The 21,435-nt window shown below is 37.2% G+C and overlaps 1 protein-coding gene across 4 annotated transcripts in view; it reads right to left on the reverse strand.

Moving 5' to 3' along the window:
* The window catches only part of UNC79 (unc-79 homolog, NALCN channel complex subunit), a gene marked incomplete at both ends in the record, with an annotated part of 201,032 nt that overhangs the window by 173,421 nt on the left and 6,176 nt on the right, over positions 1-21,435 (reverse strand). For all 4 annotated transcript variants that reach the window (XM_082852780.1, XM_082852778.1, XM_082852777.1 and 1 more), the window contains 3 exons: positions 11,688-11,817; positions 12,492-12,547; positions 18,999-19,091. In XM_082852780.1, coding sequence (XP_082708906.1) covers positions 11,688-11,817; positions 12,492-12,547; positions 18,999-19,091 — 279 coding nt within the window. The remainder of the gene's footprint in view (positions 1-11,687; positions 11,818-12,491; positions 12,548-18,998; positions 19,092-21,435) is intronic.

Consider the following 21,435-nt stretch of genomic DNA (forward strand, 5'->3'; position numbering starts at 1 on the left):
AAGATTCAACACAAAAACTATTAGAACTGATAAATGAATCCAGCAAGATAGCAGGATACAAGATTAACATACAGAAATCTGTTGCATTTCTTTACATTAGCAATGAAATATCAGAAAGAGAAAGTTTTTTTAAAAACCCATTTAAATCTCATCCAAAAAATAAACCACCTAGGAATAAATCTAAACAAGCAGGTGTAAGACTTATACACTGCAAACTGTAAAACATTGATAAAGGAAATTGAAGATGATTCAAGGAAATGGAAAGATATCCCATGCTCCTGGATTGGAAGAATGAATATAGTTAAAATGGCCATACTACCCAAAGCAATTTACAGATTTAATGTGAACCCTATCAAATTACCCATGACCTTTTTCACAGAACTAGAAGAAATAACCCTAAAATTTATATGGAACCACAAAAGATCCAGAATTGCCAAAGCAATCCTGAGGAAAAATAACAAAGCTGGAGGCATAACCCTTCCAGACTTCAGACAATACTACAAAGCTACAGTGATCAAAACAGCATTGTGTTGGCACAAATGTTGGCACAAAAACAGACATATAGGTCACTGGAACAGAATAGAGAGCCCAGAAATAAACCCAAACACCTATGGTCAATTAATCTTCCACAAAGGAGGCAATGGAGAAAAGACAGTCTCTTCAGCAAGTGGTGTTGGGAAAGCTGAACAGCCACATGTAAATCAGTGAAGTTAGAACACTCCCTCATACCGTACAAAAAAATAAACTCAAAATGGCTTAAACACTTAAATATAAGACATGACACCATAAAACTCCTGGAAGAGAACATAGGCAAAACATTCTCTGACATAAATCGTAACAATATTTTCTTAAATCAATCCTCCAAGGCAAAAGAAAGAAAAGAAAACATAAACAAATGGGACCTAATCAAACTTATAAGTTTTTGCACAACGAAAGAAACCATAAATAAAATGAAAAGAGAATCTACAGAATGGGAGAAATTATTTGCAAATGAAACGACCAACAAGGGCTTAATTTCCAAAATACACAAAGAGCTCATACAGCTCAATAAATAAAAATAAAAATTAAAAAATGGGCAGAAGACCTAAATAGACATTTCTCCAAAGACAACATACAGATGGCCAACAGGCACATGAAAAGGTGCTCAACATCGCTAAAATTAGAGAAATGCAAATCAAAACTACAATGAGGTATCACCTCACACCAGTCAGAATGGCCATCATCAAAAAGTCTACAGATAAAAAATGCTGGAGAGAGTGTGGCAAAAAGGGAACCCTCCTACACTGTTGGTGGGAATGTAAATTAGTACAGCCACTATGGAAAACAGTATGGAAGTTCCTTAAAAAACTAAAAATAGAGTTATCATATGATCCAGCAATCCTACTCCTCGGCATATATCCAGAAAAAACAAAAACCCTAATTTGGAAAGATACATGCACCCCAATGTTCATAGCAGCACTATTTATAATAGCCAAGACATGGAAGCAATCTAAGTGTCCATCAACAGATGAATGGATAAAGATGTATATATATACAATGGAATACTAGTCATAAGAAAGAATGAAATATTGTCATTTGCAGCAACATGGATGGACCTAGAGATTATCATACTAAGTGAAGTAAGTCAGACAGAGAAAGACAAATATTATATGTTATCACTTATACATGGAATCTAAAAAACAGCATAAGCAAACATATTTGCAAAACAGAAACAGACTCACAGACATAGAAAACAAACTTATGGTTACCAAAGGGGAAAGGTGGGAGAGGGATAAATTAGGAAGATGGGATGAACAGATACACATTACTATATACAAAATAGATAAACAACAAGGATTTACTGTATAGCACAGGGGACTATATTCATTATCTTGTAATAACCTATAATGGAAAAGAATCTGAAAAATAATATATATATACATGTATGCATATACATATATATATGTAACTGAATCATTTTGCTGTACACCTGAAACTAAAACAGTATTGTAAATCAACTATACTTCAATTTAAAACAGAGCAAAAACTGACAGCTCAACAGAAACAATGAAAACAAGAAGATCATTAAATACCTTCAAAGTACTGAAAGAAAATGCCAATCTAGAATTCTATACACTGAGAAAATATCTTAAGAAATCAAGCCAAAACAAAGACATTTTCAGACAAACACTAACTGAGAACATGTATCCCCAATAGAAAGGCACTAAAGGAAATACAGAAGGATATTATTAAGGAAAAACATTAAATCCTAGATGGGAGCTTACAGATATAAAAAGGGAAAAGAGCAAGAAAAAATCTAATGAATACTGACTGCAAAGAACAATAATAATTATGTTTTCTGTAATTATTAAAAATAGAAAGAGCATAACAGCATAGCATGAAAGTCAGGAGTGAGTAAAAGAAGTTAAAATCTTCTGCCATTTTACAGAAAAAGGTAAAAGTACTATTTTATACTGGACACTGACAAGTCAAAATGCATGGTGGGGCTTCCCTGGTGGCACAGTGGTGGAGAGTCCGCCTGCCGATGCAGGGGACACAGGTTCGTGCCCCGGTCCGGGAAGATCCCACATGCCGTGGAGCGGCTGGGCCCGTGAGCCATGGCTGCTAAGCCTTCGCGTCCAGAGCCTGTGCTCCGCAGCGGGAGAGGCCACAACAGTTAGAGGCCCGCGTACTGCAAAAAAAAAAAAAAAAAAAAAAAAAAACATGGTGTATGGTAATCCACCCCCGCCCTTATCTATGGGGGATACGTTCCAAGACCCCCGGCAGAAGCCTGAAACCATGGATACTACTGAACCCTGAGTATAATATGATTTTCCTATACATATATATCTGTGATCAAGTTTAATTTATAAATTAGGCACAGGGCTTCCCTGGTGCGCAGTGGTTGAGAATCCGCTTGCTGATTCAGGGGACACAGGTTCAATCCCTGGTCCAGGAAAATCCCACGTGCCACGGAGCAACTAAGCCCATGCACCACAACTAACTGAACCTGTACTCTAGAGCCCGCGAGCCACAACTACTGAGCCCGTGTGCTGCACACCTAGAGCCCGTGCACCACAAGAGAAACTACTGCAATGAGAAGCCTGCACACCGCAACGAAGAGTAGCCCCCACTCGCCGCAACTAGGAAAGCCCGCATGCAGCAACGAAGACCCAAAGCAGCCAAAAATAAATAAATAAAATAAATAAATTTGTTTAAAAAAATTAGGCACAATAAAAATTAACAGTAATAACTAATAATGAAGTAGAACAATTATAACAATATACTGTAATAAAAGTTATGTGAATGTGGTCCTCTCCCTCTCAAAATATCTTATTGTACTGTACTCACCCTTCTTAAGATAATGTGAGATTAAAATGCCTGCATGGGGCTTCCCTGGTGGCGCAGTGGTTGAGAGTCCGCCTGCCGATGCAGGGGACACGGGTTCGTGCCCCGGTTTGGGAAGATCCCATATGCCGCGGAGCGGCTGGGCCCGTGAGCCATGGCCGCTGAGCCTGCGCGTCCGGAGCCTGTGCTCCGCAGCGGGAGAGGCCACAACAGTGAGAGGCCTGCGTACCGCAAAAAAAAAAAAAAAAAAAAAAAATGCCTGCATGATGAGATGAATTGAGATGAATGACGTAGGAATTGTGTTGTTGTGTTACACTACTACTGACCTTCTGACAATACATCAGAAGATGGATCTTCCACTTGGGGTGATCCTGGATCATCAAGCCATGATGATGCTGATGATTGGATGTCAGGAGAATATGATGTCTATGGTTGGGAATCCCAGGTGGGACACTGCAGGAGGGTGTGAGATTTCATCATACCATTCAACACAGCACACAATTTTAAACTTATGAATTATTTCTGAAATTTTCCATTTAATATTTTCGGACTGCAGTTGACCATGGGTAGCCAAAACCATGGAAAGCAAAACCATGGGTAAGGAGGGACTACTGTAATCTCTAGGGTAATGTTTAAAATTAATGTTTAAAATGAATAACTCACCAGGACAAAGATGAAATATTTAAATATACTCAATTAGTGCAAAATAGGCAAAAAAAAAAGAGAAAAAAGAGAACACAAAAGGCAGGAGAAATAGAAAATGGTGGATTTAAAATCAAATATCCTAGTAATTACATTGCATATATATGGACTAAGTGTTTCAATTAGAAGACAAAGATCATGAAAACTGAGTTTAAAAAATAGAACTATATGCCACTTACAAGACACACATGAAATAAATATACAAATCTTAAAAAGCTGAAAACAAAATGGTCAGAAATTTTATACTACACACACACTCATGAAAGCTGGTGTAGCTATATTAGAATAAAACAAAGTAGATTTTGATATTAAAAAAAGCATTACTAGAAATAAAGGCATGCATTTCATAATGGTAAAAGTTTCAATTCACCAGAAAGATAGTGTATTCTAAATTTGTCCACACCTAATAAAACAGCCTCCAAACTTATACAGCAAATACTGACAGAACTACAAGGAGAAATACACAAATCCACAATCATCAGTGGGAGAGTTTAACATTCTACTCTTAGTAACTGATGGAAGAAACATACAAAAACGCAATAAGGATATAGAATATTTGAACTACACAATTAAGAAATTTTATTTAATTGATATATTTATATAGAACACAGTATCAAACAACTGCCAAATATGAGCTCTTCTAAGTACACAGGAATGTTTACAAAAATGACCATAAGCTCAGCCCTAAAGAAAGTAGGGCTTAAAACTGTCAGAGGAATGAAGTAATACAAAGTGTGTTGTCTGACTATAGAGGAGTCAAGCTATAAACCAATATAAAACTTCACTACGAAAATCCCCATATGATTAGAAATTAATCATCATCCTTCTAAATGACCCATGGGTCAAAGGGGAAACCATGAAGGAACTTAGAACTCAGCATAGCATAGGAGGTTTTAGCCCATACAACAAGGCAAGAGACATAAAAGCCTTAAGGACTGAAAAGGAGATATTAAACTGTTATCATTCAACAATAATATAATTGCAAACATGAAAAATTTTTTAAAAACAAAACTACAGATTCATTATTAGAATTAAAAAGTGATTTATCAAGGTTGCTGGATATAAGATCAATATACTAGAATTAATTGCATGTCTATATACTAGCAAAAAGAGTTAGAAAATGTAATTTCTAAAAGATATATCATTGACAATAACATCAAAATAAATAAATAAATACCTAGCAACACACTACATGAGACATAGGCAAGACATCTACACAGAAAACTACAAAACAGCATTGAGGGAAACTAAAGAAAGCCTAAATAAATGAAGAGAGATACTATGCACATGGACTAGAAGATTCAATATTACACAGATGTCAGTTCCCCAAATTGATCTATAGATTCAAGGCAATTATCAATCAAATCCTGGTTGTTTAGGTATATGTTTGTGTGTGTTTAACTTAACAAACTCTTCAACTTAGCAAATGGCTAGGAATAACCTTGAAGGAGGAAGAGAAGAAGAAAGAACAGGAAGAAGAGAAAGCAGGGGAGACAAGCAAGAGATCAACAATTACAACAAGGTAGAAAGACTTGCACTGAAGGATATAAAATTTTATTATTAATGTACATTAATTCAGACAGTGTATTATTGTGAAAAGGAAAAATACACAAATAGAACTAAATAAAGAATCCACAGACAGAGCCATCCTCAAATAGACACTTGATTTATGACAAAAATGGTACTACAGAGCAGTAATAAAAGGACGATATTGGGCTTCCCTGGTGGCGCAGTGGTTGAGAGTCCGCCTGCCGATGCAGGGGACGCCGGTTCGTGCCCCGGTGCGGGAGGATCCCACATGCCGCGGAGCGGCTGGGCCCGTGAGCCATGGCCGCTGAGCCTGCACGTCCGGAGCCTGTGCTCCACAACGGGAGAGGCCACAACAGTGCGAGGCCCGCGTACCGCAAAAATAAATAAATAAATAAAAGGACGATATTTTCAGTAAATGATGTTGAGACGACTATCCATAAGAGGAAAAAAAAATTGTCCCTTACCTCACACCATACAGGAAAATTAGTCCCAGCTACATCTAAATGTAAAAAACAAATATTCTATAAGATAATGAATAATATTGTCATAATTTTGGAGTAGGGAAAGATTTCCCTAGGATATAAAAAGCACTTTATATAATGAAAAAGATTGCTAATTTGATTACATTAAAAATAAGGAGCTCAGTTAATCAAAAGTCATCATTAAAAGAGAGAAAAAATAAGAAAAGATATTTGTAACATATGTAACTGACAAAGATTATATAAAGAGGATATCCAAATGGCCAATAAATATATGAAAGTGTTCAACTTCATTAGTAATCAGGGAAACACAAACTATAAGCACAATAAGGTACTTCTACAAATCTTCGAATATGACTACAATTTTGAAAACAAATAAAATTAAGTATTGCTCAAAATGTGAAATATAGACAAAAAGAACTCTCATACACTACTAACGGTAGTACAAACTAGTACAACCATTACTAGTTTTGGAAAACTGTTTGCCATTATCCATTAAAACTGGATAGATTCATACCCTCTGATCCAATAATTCTACCCTAGGCATATATCTAGCAGACATGTGTTCATGTGAGTACCAAAAGATATGGGGAAGGATGTTCATGGCAGCATTATTTGTAAGAGCCAAAAAGTGTGAACAGCCCAAATATCCATTAATAGTAAAATGGATACATAAACTGTGGTACATACATTTGGTAAAATATTGAGAGAGATATATATAGTAATAAAAATGAACAAAGTGCAGTTATGCTCAACCCACGGATAAATCACACACACACAGACACACTGGCACACACACACAAATAATGTGTGATTCCATTTATATAAAATTAAAAACTAGGCAAGAATGATCTCTGATGTTAGAAGTCAGGCTATCAAAGAAATGGGAACAAACCGACCCTGGAACTGAAGATTAACTGTAATTAAGACAATCAAGATGATGCTGGTCAGACCACCAATAACCAATTTCAAGATGACTGTCAGAGCTGATTGTTCTGTTTCTGCATGTAGCCCCCTCCCTCCGTCTATAAAAGCTCTTGCCCACTCACTGTTGGCAGGGCTGGGTGGAGGGGGTGTGGGAGGGAGGGAGTCGGCCTTTGGACAGGAGTCCCCCCGCCAACCCCCTTGTGTGCCGGCATCCAAAATAAAGCAAACTTTGCTTTCCAAAAAATAAAAAGAAGGCAGGCTAGTGGTTACCTGTGGGACAGAAGGAGAAGGTAATCATGGTAGTAAACATGGTGGGAGGTGTTCCACATATACTTAAAATTTGTATTTTTTTACATGTCTATAATGCACCAATAAAATGGTTTAAAACATTTTAAATTATGTGGACATAAAATCAATATAATAAAAAGATAAATAAGAAGTCAATGAGGAGGAAGTTAGGACATAAAAGGACTGGTAGGCCTTCTTGTATTTTTAACTTGTATACAACTCAAGAATCCAACTCTACTAATGTAGGGTTAGATATGTGGTAGACTAGACCAAAGTTTAACCTTGTAGTGCTATCTTAAGTCATTCTCGATCTACTTTTGCCACAATCTCGGTCTTGGAAAATTATATATTGTGCCACATTTTTGTCCTCTAATTCAGATAGAAACTACACAATAACTTGTGTTCATCTTTGTTAACAAAGGCTAAATTATGTACTATTGGCACACTGTAGCAAGAAAATTGCTAAATAATTTCTTTCTCCCCCACAGCAGAGCTTTATAGAACAAATTAATGGCTATTTCATTCCCAAGAAACTTGTAATTTTTGCATCTTTAAGATTTGTATTTAATGACCAAAATAATTGGGGTAGTTTTTGTTGTTGATAAATACTAATAAACTCAAAAGAAGCAAACATTGTAGATTACCAAATCCTCATTATTTGATCATCATCTTTATATGAGCTGTAAATATTCCCATGTTATTACGTTTTAAAAGCAATAAATAAATTAAATACATATATGTATTGTTAAAATTATGGTGAATTACTAACAATTATTAAATCTAGGTGGCTATATATGTGTTCATAGTGTTACTCTTTAAACTTTTCTGTATTTGAAAAATGTCATAGTAAGGAGGGGGGGTAACTTTGTACAATTATATACAATATGACCTCTATTGTATTTTAAAATGCTCATCAAAAAAACTGGAGGGAGGGGCTTCCCTGGTGGCGCAGTGGTTGAGAATCTGCCTGCCAATGCAGGGGAAACGGGTTCGAGCCCTGGTCTGGGAGGATCCCACATGCCATGGAGCAACTAGGCCTGTGAGCCACAACTGCTGAGCCTGCGCGTCTGGAGCCTGCGCTCTGCAACAAGAGAGGCTGCAATAGTGAGAGGCCCGCGCACTGCGATGAAGAGTGGCCCCGCTTGCCACAACGAGAGAAAGCCCTCGCACAGAAACGAAGACCCAACACAGCAAAAATAAATAAATTAATTAATAAACTCCTACCCCCAAAATCTAAAAAAAAAAAAAAAACTGGAGGGAAATATACCAAAATGTTAATAATGGTCATTTCTAGTTAGTATTTTTTCTTTCTTTCATATTTCTATGATTTTTCTAGAAGCAAATTTTCCTTTTATAAAAAATAAAATTTACTTTTTAAAAAGGAAATAAATCACTGAGAAGACATACAGTGTTGCTGGTCCCTAAGAAAGCATTTCATCTTTGAGCTTCCAAGTCCATAAAATTCTATCTCCACATAATTTTTTTATTGAGAATATTTAGGGTTTTAATGCCACCTAAATACCGAAGATACCCTTTAGTGCATATTTCATTGTCGAAAGCATTGTAGAAAATTTTCTAGTGCTCCAGCTAAAGTTTAATTACAGAACTGAATTGAACAGAACAATGTGGATTTTCAGTTAAGATGATCTAGGATCAAATTCAAGCTGTGCTCCTTTATTATCTGTGTGAACTTAGTGCTGTTACTTAAACTCTCTGCCCTACGCTTCATTTGTAACATTGCAATAAGAAAACTACCTCTCAAGGTTTTTGTGAGAATTAACTGAGAAAAATGTCTATAAAACCCAATATGGTGCTTGGTCCATAAATTTTGTTCAACTAGGAGAAGGCTAACATATTAAATGAGATAATAAGCAGCTAGAATGACGTCAGCCAGCCAGCCAGTGCTGGATAAATAGTAATACATAGATCAGAATGATTAATTTTTTTCCATGATCCCTTGTTTCCTGCACAAAACACGATGGTCAACTAGCATGGTAGTCCCAAGAGAGCTGTTTCCCAGGGCCTTGGACAGAGGCTGGCAGGTAGAAGACAAATAATGACACACTGAAAGGATGGAAGTGTGTGGAGGTATGAGTACACGAATGGACTGGAGAATGAATGAATGCCTTTAGACGGAGACATCTTGTTCAGTTAAGCCAAGAGAAGATGAGAGCGTCTCTTCTGATCTCAGTAAGCATAGGCTGAGCTATTCTGAGGAGACAGGTTTGGCTGGCTCTTCCAAGAGGGTATGGTCATGGGGGTAAATGGAAGTGGCTGTCAGTTTGCCAGGCTTCTCATATGCTCTGAACAGGCAAATCTCATCATGTGGTTTCTCCATTTAAAACCTGTGCATGGGGCTTCCCTGGTGGTGCAGTGGTTGAGAGTCCGCCTGCCAATGCAGGGGACACGGGTTCGTGCCCCAGTCTGGGAAGATCCCACATGCCGCGGAGCGGCTGGGCCCATGAGCCATGGCCGCTGAGCCTGCGCGTCCGGAGCCTGTGCTCCGCAACGGGAGAGGCCACAACAGTGAGAGGCCCGTGTACTGCAAAACAAAAAAAACAAAAAACAAAACCTGTGCATGGTTCCACTTTGCTGCTAGGATAAAATCCACACTCTTTCACGGGCCCTGTCAGACTTTCTGCTTCTCTCTGGCTTTTCTCCTCCTGTCCCTCCACTATCTGGCTGCATATGACTTTTTCCAGCTCCTAAATACAATCATGCTATCTTCGGCCTCCAAGTCTGAACCCATGCAGTTCCTTCTGCCCCAAACTCACATTTTAGCGGTTCATGATTCACCCCCCCTTATGACTCTATCTATCGTGCGTATATCTTTCAGGCATCAGCTTTCATGTCACACTTGAGGACTTTCCTTGACAACTTAACCCTCCCCAAATTTGCCCACCATCAGGGTGAGTTCAAAGGCTCTTCCTGTGTGTTCCCACAGCTCTCTGTATTTTGCTCTACCTTAGTGCTTATTACACTGTCACGTAGTTTCCTGGTCTTTCCCCCAGCTGGAACGTTCGCACCAATGTCTTAGCCTGTTTTTTTTTTATCACTGTATCGCCAGTGCTTAGGATAATGTCTGGCTAATAGTAGATGCCCCATAAATATTTGTTGAGGAAATGAATGAATTTCCATATCTGGACTGCATTAAGCTCCATGGGGTCTGGTTTTGTGTCAGTTCTTCTAACATCAACACAAAGTATAGTGCCTGGCACTATACTTTCTCTTTCCTACAGTACTCTTCAAATATGTATCAAATGAATAAATTTCATTTGATACTAGTTACCCATTCATACATCACATAAACGCTTATTTCAGGGATCTATTGAGAAGGGATTGGTGTCAAATATTTCTGTCATTTCACCTTTTATTTTATTAGTGCTTCCAACTTCTTGCTTTTACACTCAAATTATCCACTCAGCAACGCTTAAACATTCTCCACTAGCAATGATATAAAACATCAATGATACCAATTTCCATTTTTTTTAATTTACCTACTATCTACCTTCATCATTTCAATTAATACTATTGTTACCACTAAGGCCAATATTATTTGTTCTGAGTTTAGAATAAGCCCACCAAGCACCATCAATACCTCTAACACTTGGCTTTAATCAGGAGCATAAAACAGGCACTTGAATTATGTTAAATCCCCTCTGAACCACCTCAAATCACCTTTGGAAAGATGAGTGATGCCAAGAAAAAAGTATTTTCTCAGAATATCAGTATACAACTCCACAGTAACTTGAATAAAAGCTATGCCAAAATATCCATCTCTTCCATTTTCAGAAAAATATTATACAATTAAGTGGGGGGAGAGGGTAGTCAAGGGCATCAGAAACTCCATTAGCCATAGATTGCTTCTTTGATTTTATAACATATACACATAAACTACATAAGGGTTAGTTTGTTTGGTTTTTGGTAAATATATGTCTTTACAATAAACTCAGTGTTTACTTGTTGGTGATTAATTATACCAGTATTCACCAATGGTTGAGTCTTCATGTCTACCTAGGCTTTCAGGGTCATTTAATTTTTATTTAGTGCCTGAACTGGTAATGTTGAAAGCACTCCAAGCCTTCTCAACAGAGCAGAATTAGCCACTTGGGATTTTGCTAAATCTGAGCCAATCTGCAGCATCACTGACTGCGCACACCTTTGCAGCGATCAGCGTTAGCAGTGTTAAGACCAGAGGCCAGGTGTACAGCAAATGGGACTGGAACTTAACATGGTTTGCTATGATGTCATAAAAGCTTTTGAAATTAATGTTAATTAATTTATTTTTATACCACCTAGTTTCAAAAAGGATTTATGACAATGTCTAAAGGCACAGTAAATTTAATCTAGCAAGATTAAAAAATACAAGTAAGTGAGGCAAATGTGGCACAGAAGAAATAAAGATGGGGCATCACAGAGCTATCCTAATCTTACCTGTGTACTGTAAGCCCCTGTACTCGCTTATTGCCCCAGGAGGTTTTAAATTGGGCCAGTAATGGAACAGCATTTGCACAGCTGGAGGTTTCACCTGTGAAGGCCCGTAGGCTATCACATACAAAAGATCCTAAAGGAGACAAGAAGCATATTTTCACTAGCATCATCAAATAAAAATAAAGGTAGCTCATTCAACATTACCAAAGCAGTGAAAATTCTAATGGAGAGATTGAGCTGGTTAATTTCCCTGGAATCTCATCATCCAGATGGGCTTTGCAGATTAAATCATATTATAATATATTTTTTATTATTTTTATGGGTCCTGTAAATAAGCCCCCCAGTAGTGTTCAGATGTACACTATCTTTTAACAAATTCTTCTCTCCTCAGAATAACGTGAAAGATTTTAGAATAGCATAAAGCCAGTTTGCCAAATACTGCATTTTTAAAAAGATTTCCCTAAAACATATTTCTTAATAATTCACATCTCCTATTTGAAAGAAGAAAGTTTCCCAAGCAACATTTCAAATCAAGTAAAACTGTCACATAATATAGTATCTGCTAAATTTCAAGAATAAGATATATCCAATTACATTTTCTGTCAAGCCACTGTGTTCTTCAAGTATCATTTCTGCTCTAAATGGTAAATAATTAACCAGTAAGGAAAGGATTATAAGTTCTACCATACCAACATAATAAGACATCAATAAATTTGATCTAAACAATAGTTTTAATATGCAAACAATTTTTACTATATTATACAAATTTAACTTGTGACTATGAGTTTAATGTGGCCCCAAACTTACTTTCCAGACTTCTTGTTTATATTTCATGAGGCATTCCAATAATTGACAATGATATACTGTAAGGAAGAAAATATAATTTGAATGTGAAATGTAAATACCAGGCAAAAGGTCCTTTAAAATAAACTATATTAGTCTAAATTATATTAGACTTTTCACTCTAGTCATTAAATTAGAAATTACTTATTTTCATATATTCATGCCTTTCAAAAATCATATAAGCCCTTGACTTTATCAAGCTTTATTCCAAGATCCTTGAGAAGTATTTTATTCATCTTAACAAAGGAAATATTAAGAAAACTCCCTAGTAATCATACTTTTATAACATAAACTTATATCAATGTAATCAAGAGCCGCATGGGGAAAAAAATAGCCTAATAGGATCATAATAACAGCTTACATTTATTGAGCGTTCATTATGTGCCAGGTACTGAGCTAAGAGCTTTATGTATTATGTATCTCATAACCACCATGTTGCAGTTAAAAAAGTGAGGTTTAGTTTCCTACCTTGCCCAAGGTTGGACAGATAGCAAGTGACAGACTGATGGATTAGAATGGCAGTCTTTTATCACCAACTCCATCTTGTTGAGGAGTCCTTAAAAGCTATACAACAGCAATCTTCTTTGATTTGCCTATGTTTACTTGAGGAATAAAGATACTTTCACCTTAGTTAGATACCCGTTTTATACCTTCCCTAATCTATCTGCCAACCCTATAATGGCACTGAAGTAGGTCTCCCTTTAGTCACCGATGACCTCCATGTCGTTCAATTCTATGGACATTTATCAGTCTGCCTCCCACTTGACTTTCAGCAACATTTAGTACTGCTGACCACCCTCTTTCCTTGACTTCATGACTGACCCTCTCCTACTACCTGTGGCAGACACTGTTGTTGCTACTCAACTGCTAACAACAACCCTTTCTTCCTTGTTCAGCTCCCAGTACACAGACTGCCAAGCAAGACAATTTCCCAGATTCTGTTGCAGCTAGGGATGGCCATGTGACTCAGTGCTGGCCAGCAAGACCTAAGAAAGAATCTGCTGAGGAGTTTCTGAGACTCATTTTTCCTCTTTGACAGAAGGAAAGAGGCACACCAGGAGACCTTTCTCTGATTACCCTGACTGATCCTATTTTTGATAGGATTTGATAGGATATATTTTTGAAACCTGTTTTTAGATGTAGTTGTGTAAGAATATAATAACCTCCACTGTGGCATATCTTGCAAACATGAGGAGAAGTTCAAGAGAAACACAAAGATGGTCTCTCAGGCCCCTGATACTGCGGAGCTGTCTCCAAGACTTCGTCTTCCACTGGGCCAGAATCTGTTGGAGTTCCTGAAGGCCTGGTCATAAGTCAAATCCACTTTTCATTCTGTGCTCTCTTGTAAGCAATGTCACACTCATATACAGCAATATATCAGAGATACTGCAGGTTCCATTCCAGATCATAGCAAGAAAGCAAATACTGCAATAACGCGAATCATACAAATTTTTTTGTTTCTCCATGCATATAACAGTTATGTTTGCACTATACAAACATTAAGTATATTAATGTATACCTTATATAAACATAAAGTATATATTAAGTAGTCTATTAAGTGTGCAATAGCAATATATCTTAAAAACCAGTGTACACACCTCAGTTTTAAAATATTTCATTGCTAAAAAATGCTAACCATTGTCTGACAATGCAGGGTTGCCACAAAACTTCAATTTGTAAAAAACACAATATCTGTGAAGCACAGTAGAGCAAAGTGCACTAAAAGGAGGTATGCCTGTACAACTTCAGGTACCCTCTATATGCAGTTCAGTGAATAGCACTGGACACTTACATGAGGGCTCAAAGTTCATTACTTCTACCCCAGAACTCAGTTCTGGGTTCATAATACAACTTCCTAATTATTATTACCTCTTTTTTCTGAAGAAACCTGATTTTTTTGCATTTTTGTGTTTTGGATATGTATAACTATTACTGAGGTTATGTGTGATTTTTTTCCACAGTTTTATTAAGATATAATTTGACATATGACATTGTATTAGTCTAAAGTATATTATTTTCTCTCAAATGTCTCAAAGACACTTCTAACATAACATGTCCAAAGTAGACCTCATGATCTTCCCTTAGAAACCTGGTCTTTCTCTTCCAGTGTCTCTTTTTGCAGTGAATGGAACCACCATGCACCCAGTTCAGAAGCCAGAATGCACCCATATCCAATACCTCACCACACCCTATCAGTTTTACTTCCTAAATAGCTCTCAGATGTATCCACTTTTCTCGGCCTCAATCAACCCTGACTTTTACATGCCTACACAAATGCAATGGCCTCCTCATGGGTCAATCTGTATCCATTCCAGCTCCTTCTTAATCCATTCTCAACTGCAGCTCGGGTGACACACACACCACCACTCAAAGTCCTTCAGCACTTTTCCATTAGACTTGGGATAAACGCAGGACTCCCAGAGCCCACGACATCCTGCATGTTCTGGCCTGCAGAAGTCTACAGTCTCATCTCACACCAGGCAGCCCTCACTCTGAGCTCCAGCTACAATGACTTTTCAGTCCCACCTGCTTGCCAGGCTCCCTTCTGACATATGAGATTCCTCTGCCTGGAAACCTCCACTCCCTGATAGGCCTTGTTAATGCTACTCATCCATCAGTCCTCAGACCAAACGTTATATTCCCAGAAAAGCCCTCTCTGACCTCTTCAATAAAAGAAAAATCCCCTTTTATAGGGTCTCATCATAGCACAATGTACATCTTTCGAAGAACCTGTCACAATTGAAACTGGGCATTGGCTGTTACAATTATTTGATTAATGTCTTCTCCTTCCACCACACGATAAGCTTTATGAAGAGAGGAAAGGGGTCGGTTCTGTTTTACTAATTATGGTGTTCCCAGTGCCTGGCACATAGCAGATACTCAGTTAACTGTTTGTGGAGTATATAAATGGTCCTCTAGACTTGGAATTTTCTGAAGCCATGACTGAGTTCTCAAGCACAGATGCTCCGGGGTACTTTCTCTTACACGGTGTCTGCTATTCTCCATATGTTTGCTACACGAACCTTGCTCAGAGGAATACACTGACTGCCCGTGAACAGACCTAGAGAGCCCCTTTATTTAAACTGCTTCCCCTCCTCAAAAATATACAATGGAGAAAAGACAGTCTCTTCAATAAGTGGTGCTGGGAAAACTGGACAGCTACATGTAGAAGAATGAAATTAGAACACTCCCTAACACCATACACAAAAATAAACTCCAAATGGGTTAAAGACCTAAATGTAAGGCCAGACACTATAAAACTCGTAGAGGAAAACATAGGCAGAACACTCTTTGACATAAATTGCAGCAAGATCTTTTTTGACCCACCTCCTAGAGTAATGAAAATAAAAACAAAAATAAACTAATGGGACCTAACGAAACTTAAAAGCTTTTGCACAGCAAAGGAAACCACAAACAAGACGAAGAGACAACCCTCAGAATGGGAGAAAATATTTGCAAACAAAGCAACTGACAAAGGATTAATCTCCAAAATATACTAGCAGCTCATGCAGCTCAACATCAAAAAAACAAAAACCCAATCAAAAAATGGGCAGACGACCTAAATAGACATTTCTCCAAAGAAGACATACAGATGGCCAACAAACACATGAAAAGATGCTCAACATCCTAATTATTAGAGAGTGCAAATCAAAACTACAATGAGGTATCACCTCACACCGGTCAGAAAGGCCATCATCAAAAAATCTACAAACAATAAATGCTGGAGAGGGTGTGAAGAAAAGAGAACCCTCTTACACTGTTGGTGGGAATGTAAATTGGTACAGACACTATGGAGAAGAGTATGGAGGTTCCTTAAAAAACTAAAAATAGAACTACCATATGACCCAGCAATCCCACTACTGGGCATATACCCAGAGAAAACCATAATTCAAAAAGACACATGCACCCCAACGTTCATAGCAGCACTATTTACAATAGCCAGGTCATGGAAGCAATCTAAATGTCCATCAACAGAGGAACGTATAAAGAAGATGTGGAACATATATACAATGGAATATCACTCAGTCGTAAAAAGGAACAAAACTGGGTGACTTACAGAGACGTGGATGGACCAAGAGAGTGTCACACAGAGTGAAGTAAGTCAGAAAGAGAAAAACAAATATTGTATATTAAATACATATATTGTATATTAATACAAATATTGTACATATATGTGGAATCTAGAAAAATGGTATAGATGATCTTAATTACCAAACAGAAATAGAGACACAGATATAGAGAACAAATGGATACCAAGGGGGAAAGGGGTTGGGGTGGGAAGAATTGGGAGATTGGGATTGACTCATATACACTATTGATACTATCTATAAAATAGACAACTGATGGGAACATACTGTATAGAACAGGGGACTTTACTTAATGCACTGTAGTGTTCTAAATGGAGGGGATACATGTATATGTATGGCTGACTCATTTTGTTGTGCAGTAGTAGAAACTAACACAACACTGCAAAGCAACGATACTCCAACGAAAATTTAAAAATAAATAAATAAATAAATTGCTCCCTCCCAGAACGCCCCATTTACCTTATCGATCAAAATTCTATCCGTATTTTAAGACCCATTCTTTGCTCAAGTGGCACAAAGCCTTTCCTGGTCATTTCAACCCACAGAGTTCTCTTCTCTAATGAATTAATACAGCCTACAGTATTTATTTGGTACTTTTTACATACTACTTTGCATTGTAAATTAATGACTTATGTAAACATGCCTAATCTTCCCAATGAGACATGAGCTCCATAGCAAGCATCATATCTTACATTTCAGGGTGGTTTTCACAATGCCTAGCACGGAGCCATGGACACAGGTGTTTTGCAATGAATTTCTGGTGCCTGAGCAAGAACCCTGCTCCATCCTTGATACACAATCAGCTACAAGGACCAGGCTGCCGCTTGCTGTCTCCCCTAAAAGTTCAAAGGATAATGATGCCCTACCCGCTTGATCTCAGAGAGTCCCCTGGTGGATAGCACCTCACTTCTTATGTTTCCCCATCATAAGATTAATTTGGGGTCCCAAATGTCATTCTTAGTACAGAATAGCTAGCTATACACGTTCCCCCATGAAGAGATGAAGATACAGATTAAGAAATAACAGAAGTATTTGATCACAGTGGTTTCCCAATGAAACGTTCAACTCCAAGAAGACAATGGCAGATTGCAGAGATCTGTGTTGCTGTTTACTGAGCAGTGCTTATGATGTGTCAAATCACTATGCTAAAGAAGCACTTCACACACACTTAAGTCATTAAATCCTCACAACAACATTTTAAGGTACTACAGGAAGAATTCCCATTTTATAGATGAGGGAACTTGGTCTTAGGGGAGTTAAAGAACTTGCTCAAGGTTAAGCTACCTGGCAATCTGCGTTGAGCTCAGATATGAACCCACATACCCTTAACCTCACGATTCTACCCAACCCGCTCTACTGCCTCCCAACTTCGAAATTAGGACCAAACCCTGATGATGAGACTTTAGTTCACTAACTAGATTCTATGGGAAGGGGTTTTTTTCAGGACATAAAATCTAATAAATATAAATGACATTATGAGGATCCTTTAAGCCAGAGTGAGACACGAGGTATAACTTCCCCCAAAATTTACATTTTAATTAAATGCACATAATAATCATAAGGAATTTCATATTTAAAGGATGACACTCCAGGCTAAGAAGCATTAAGATTTTTAATAAAAAAAATTGTTTTCCTTATGCTGAGTCAAAAACTCAATTATTATTCATTATGTAATTAAGCAGAAGGCTGAAAACAGGGCCACCAAATTTGTTTACTTTCCAAATGAAAATAAAAACTGAGCTCATATCTTAGCATGTGACTCCAACAGTCAGCCCCTTTTAGGTCAGTTTCCCAAAGTTCATCTGCAATTACACTGATGAATGGAAATCCAACAGAATATATCAGATTATATCTGTCCCACATTACTAGAAATCAAAGAAACACAGATCAAAATGACATATTACTTTTTATCTGTCCATCTCTATACAAATGTTATAATAACACTCAGTGACAGGTTACAATGTACTTTCACGTATAATTAGTGGGAATGTAACGAACGATTTATGTGCAAGGATATTCATGTGGTGTCAGAGTAGCGAACTCACAAAGTAGTCCCAGTGGTTATCTTTAGTTGTTAGAATTGCAGGTGATTTTTATATTTCTAATTTAATTATTTCTATATATTTATATTCAAGCAATTTCCAGTCAGTGTTCTAAAATTGTGTTCTCAGACATTCTAAAAAGATCAGTAGTCAGCAAGATGACTGCTAATAGCAAGAGGCAAAGGAAATTTATTTCAAGTTGAAAGTCTGTTTTCTAACACATCCCCAGTTTCTATTTACCAAGAGAAGTTCTTCTCACATGAGAATTCCTAGCGTGCTTATTTGATGTCTTATTTAATTATTGGTTCGGAATTACTGAAGCCATCCAAATTTTCACTTACCTGGATTGGATGTGTACTGCATTGCAATCATTAGCATGGATGATGCGGAGAGATTAACGTGGGCAGGAACACCTTCTCTCCTTGAGGAGCCCACTGAAACCAAAATTTTTTTGATTAGACATAATTTATTTTTTTATATATATATATATTTGTACATTTATATTTAGTTGCTACTTTGCATAGAGCATGAGAGCTGAGAAGAAACTTGAAAAAAAATCAATAGAAGTTTTGCATAAATAAAACCACAAAATTTGTCCTAGCCTACAAACGCTACAGTAGTCATTATCATAGGCACATTTAGGGAGAATCTTCAAGGAGCACGAGTAATGCCAGAAGGTAATGTAATCGTTTTATCAGAATTGTACTTAAATGTGATCTCTGTTTCCAAGATGTTTATATCTAGGTAGAAAAGAAAGAAAAAACAGAATCCTCCATGTACCCAAATATAAGGCATATTGAAGGTTATCCAAATAAGAAGGTAAAAATAAAACGTTTTTGAACACGACTTGAATGTATTAACTTTAAGAGATGCAGATGAAACAGTCTACTTTTAATGAGTACCATATGCATTTAGTTACATCAATTTTAAAATTAGTTTCAACTCTCACCTATCATTAAACAATTTTATTCAAACCTTCACATGTAACTTCATCATCAGCATCTTAATCACCATGACAATCACTTTTTTAGTTTTCCAGAGCTTACCATCTTCACATCCACCTGAGTTGTTTGAAATACAGCACTTTTTGAATCTGTGAATAATGCTGTTGCTGGACATTTTATCCTATCCCGCAGTATTCAATCACAAAGTCAGTTGGTTTCTTCAAAATTCATCTTTTAGCCGTATAATTGTGATCTCCATGTGATAACTATTTACATACTGCTTTTAAGAGACATCTTTAAGTGGCTTGTTTAGGATGACATCCAATACTGTATTAACTTTCTTTCTCTTTCTTTTTTAATAGAGGGTATCAGGTAACCTCTATAAGCATCCAGAACTATCACTGATGGAGGTCATTCGGGGTAATATGTTGTCCCCAGAGTACTTTATTATTCTAAACACAGTAACTGAGAAAGGGCCCACAATACTTTACAAGGACTCAAATATAAAATGAATTCCTTTTCGCAGGATAATTGCAGGAATAGCAGAAACCTCTCCTTAGAGCTGGGCTCCTGTAGCAAATTGTCAAGAAAGCATGAACAGAACAGTAAACAGTGACTGTAACACCCTCAAAAAGTCAACTCTCAATTTCCAACACATACTGCAGAAGACCATCAACATAGACAACAAGAAAAAAGCAGATAACCCTAAAATCTGCTTTATTTTAAAGTATTAAAGTGCAATGTGTGGGAATAGTATCTCACCTACAACCAACAAGAATAAGGCAACTTATAATAAAACACAGGTATAAAAGAATCATTAAAGCACTAATAAAAGGTTTGTTGTATAGTAGAGAAGACAAAAAAAATTTAACATGATTCTTCTTTTTAACGTAAAAAACTGAGCACCACAATGGACAGTGGCTTTAGAATAGTTTTACAGAAATAAACAAACAAATAAAACAGATCTATAATTAAGTTCCATTTACCTGAGTTTGCTTTTATTAGTAACTTACTGCTGGGCTGCTGCTAACCCACTAAGCAGGTGATATTCAGGTACATAAATTAGTTTGGTTATACAATATAAATAAAAATTAGTTATTATACAAAGATGTGAGGATCAGCCCACTGCTCTTAGATGTTAAAGCTGATTAATCAAATACGATTAATCAAGGAAAACAATCTTTGTGCCAAATCCTAAAGAACAAGATTCAGTTTCTCTCAGAGTTTAGACAGGGAGGTGGTTCAAATTCAGCTTCCAGAGCCCCATACCTAGAGAGTCTAACTCTATCAGTTTGGAAGCAGGAAAGCTACATGTTTAATAAGGACATCAAGTGATTCTGACCAAGTGGGCCTTGGAGCTGCATTTGAGAAGTACTACTACAGGAATGAGAACAAGAAAGGAAATACTCAGTAAGGTGTCCAAGTGTAGGAGGAATAATTGCATGCCCTTGTGTTCTTTCTTTAAGGGGGAAAAAAGCAAAAGAAAGTGTAGTCTTTGACATACGCAAGGAAAAATAATTATATGTATACTATATACATTCCTTTTGGGACAAGTGTTTTCACCTTCGTTTAAACTCATTTCAAACTTTTAAACTATAAGTGTTTCTAAAAAATGAAAACTACTTATTAAGGTAGGCTGAGAAGCACTGTGCCTGGAGGCCTTTAAAAATGGGAGAGATGGGACTTCCCTGGTGGTCCAGTGGGTGGGACTCCACGCACCCAGTGCAGGGGGCCCTAGTTTGATCCCTGGTTGGGGAACTGGATCCCGCATGCATGCCACAGCTAGGAGTTCATATGCTGCAACTAAAAGATCCCTGTGCTGCAGCTAAGACCC

The sequence above is a fragment of the Leucopleurus acutus genome (genome assembly GCF_964270905.1).
Source record: "Leucopleurus acutus genome assembly, chromosome: 1".
Lineage (NCBI taxonomy): Eukaryota > Metazoa > Chordata > Mammalia > Artiodactyla > Delphinidae > Leucopleurus > Leucopleurus acutus.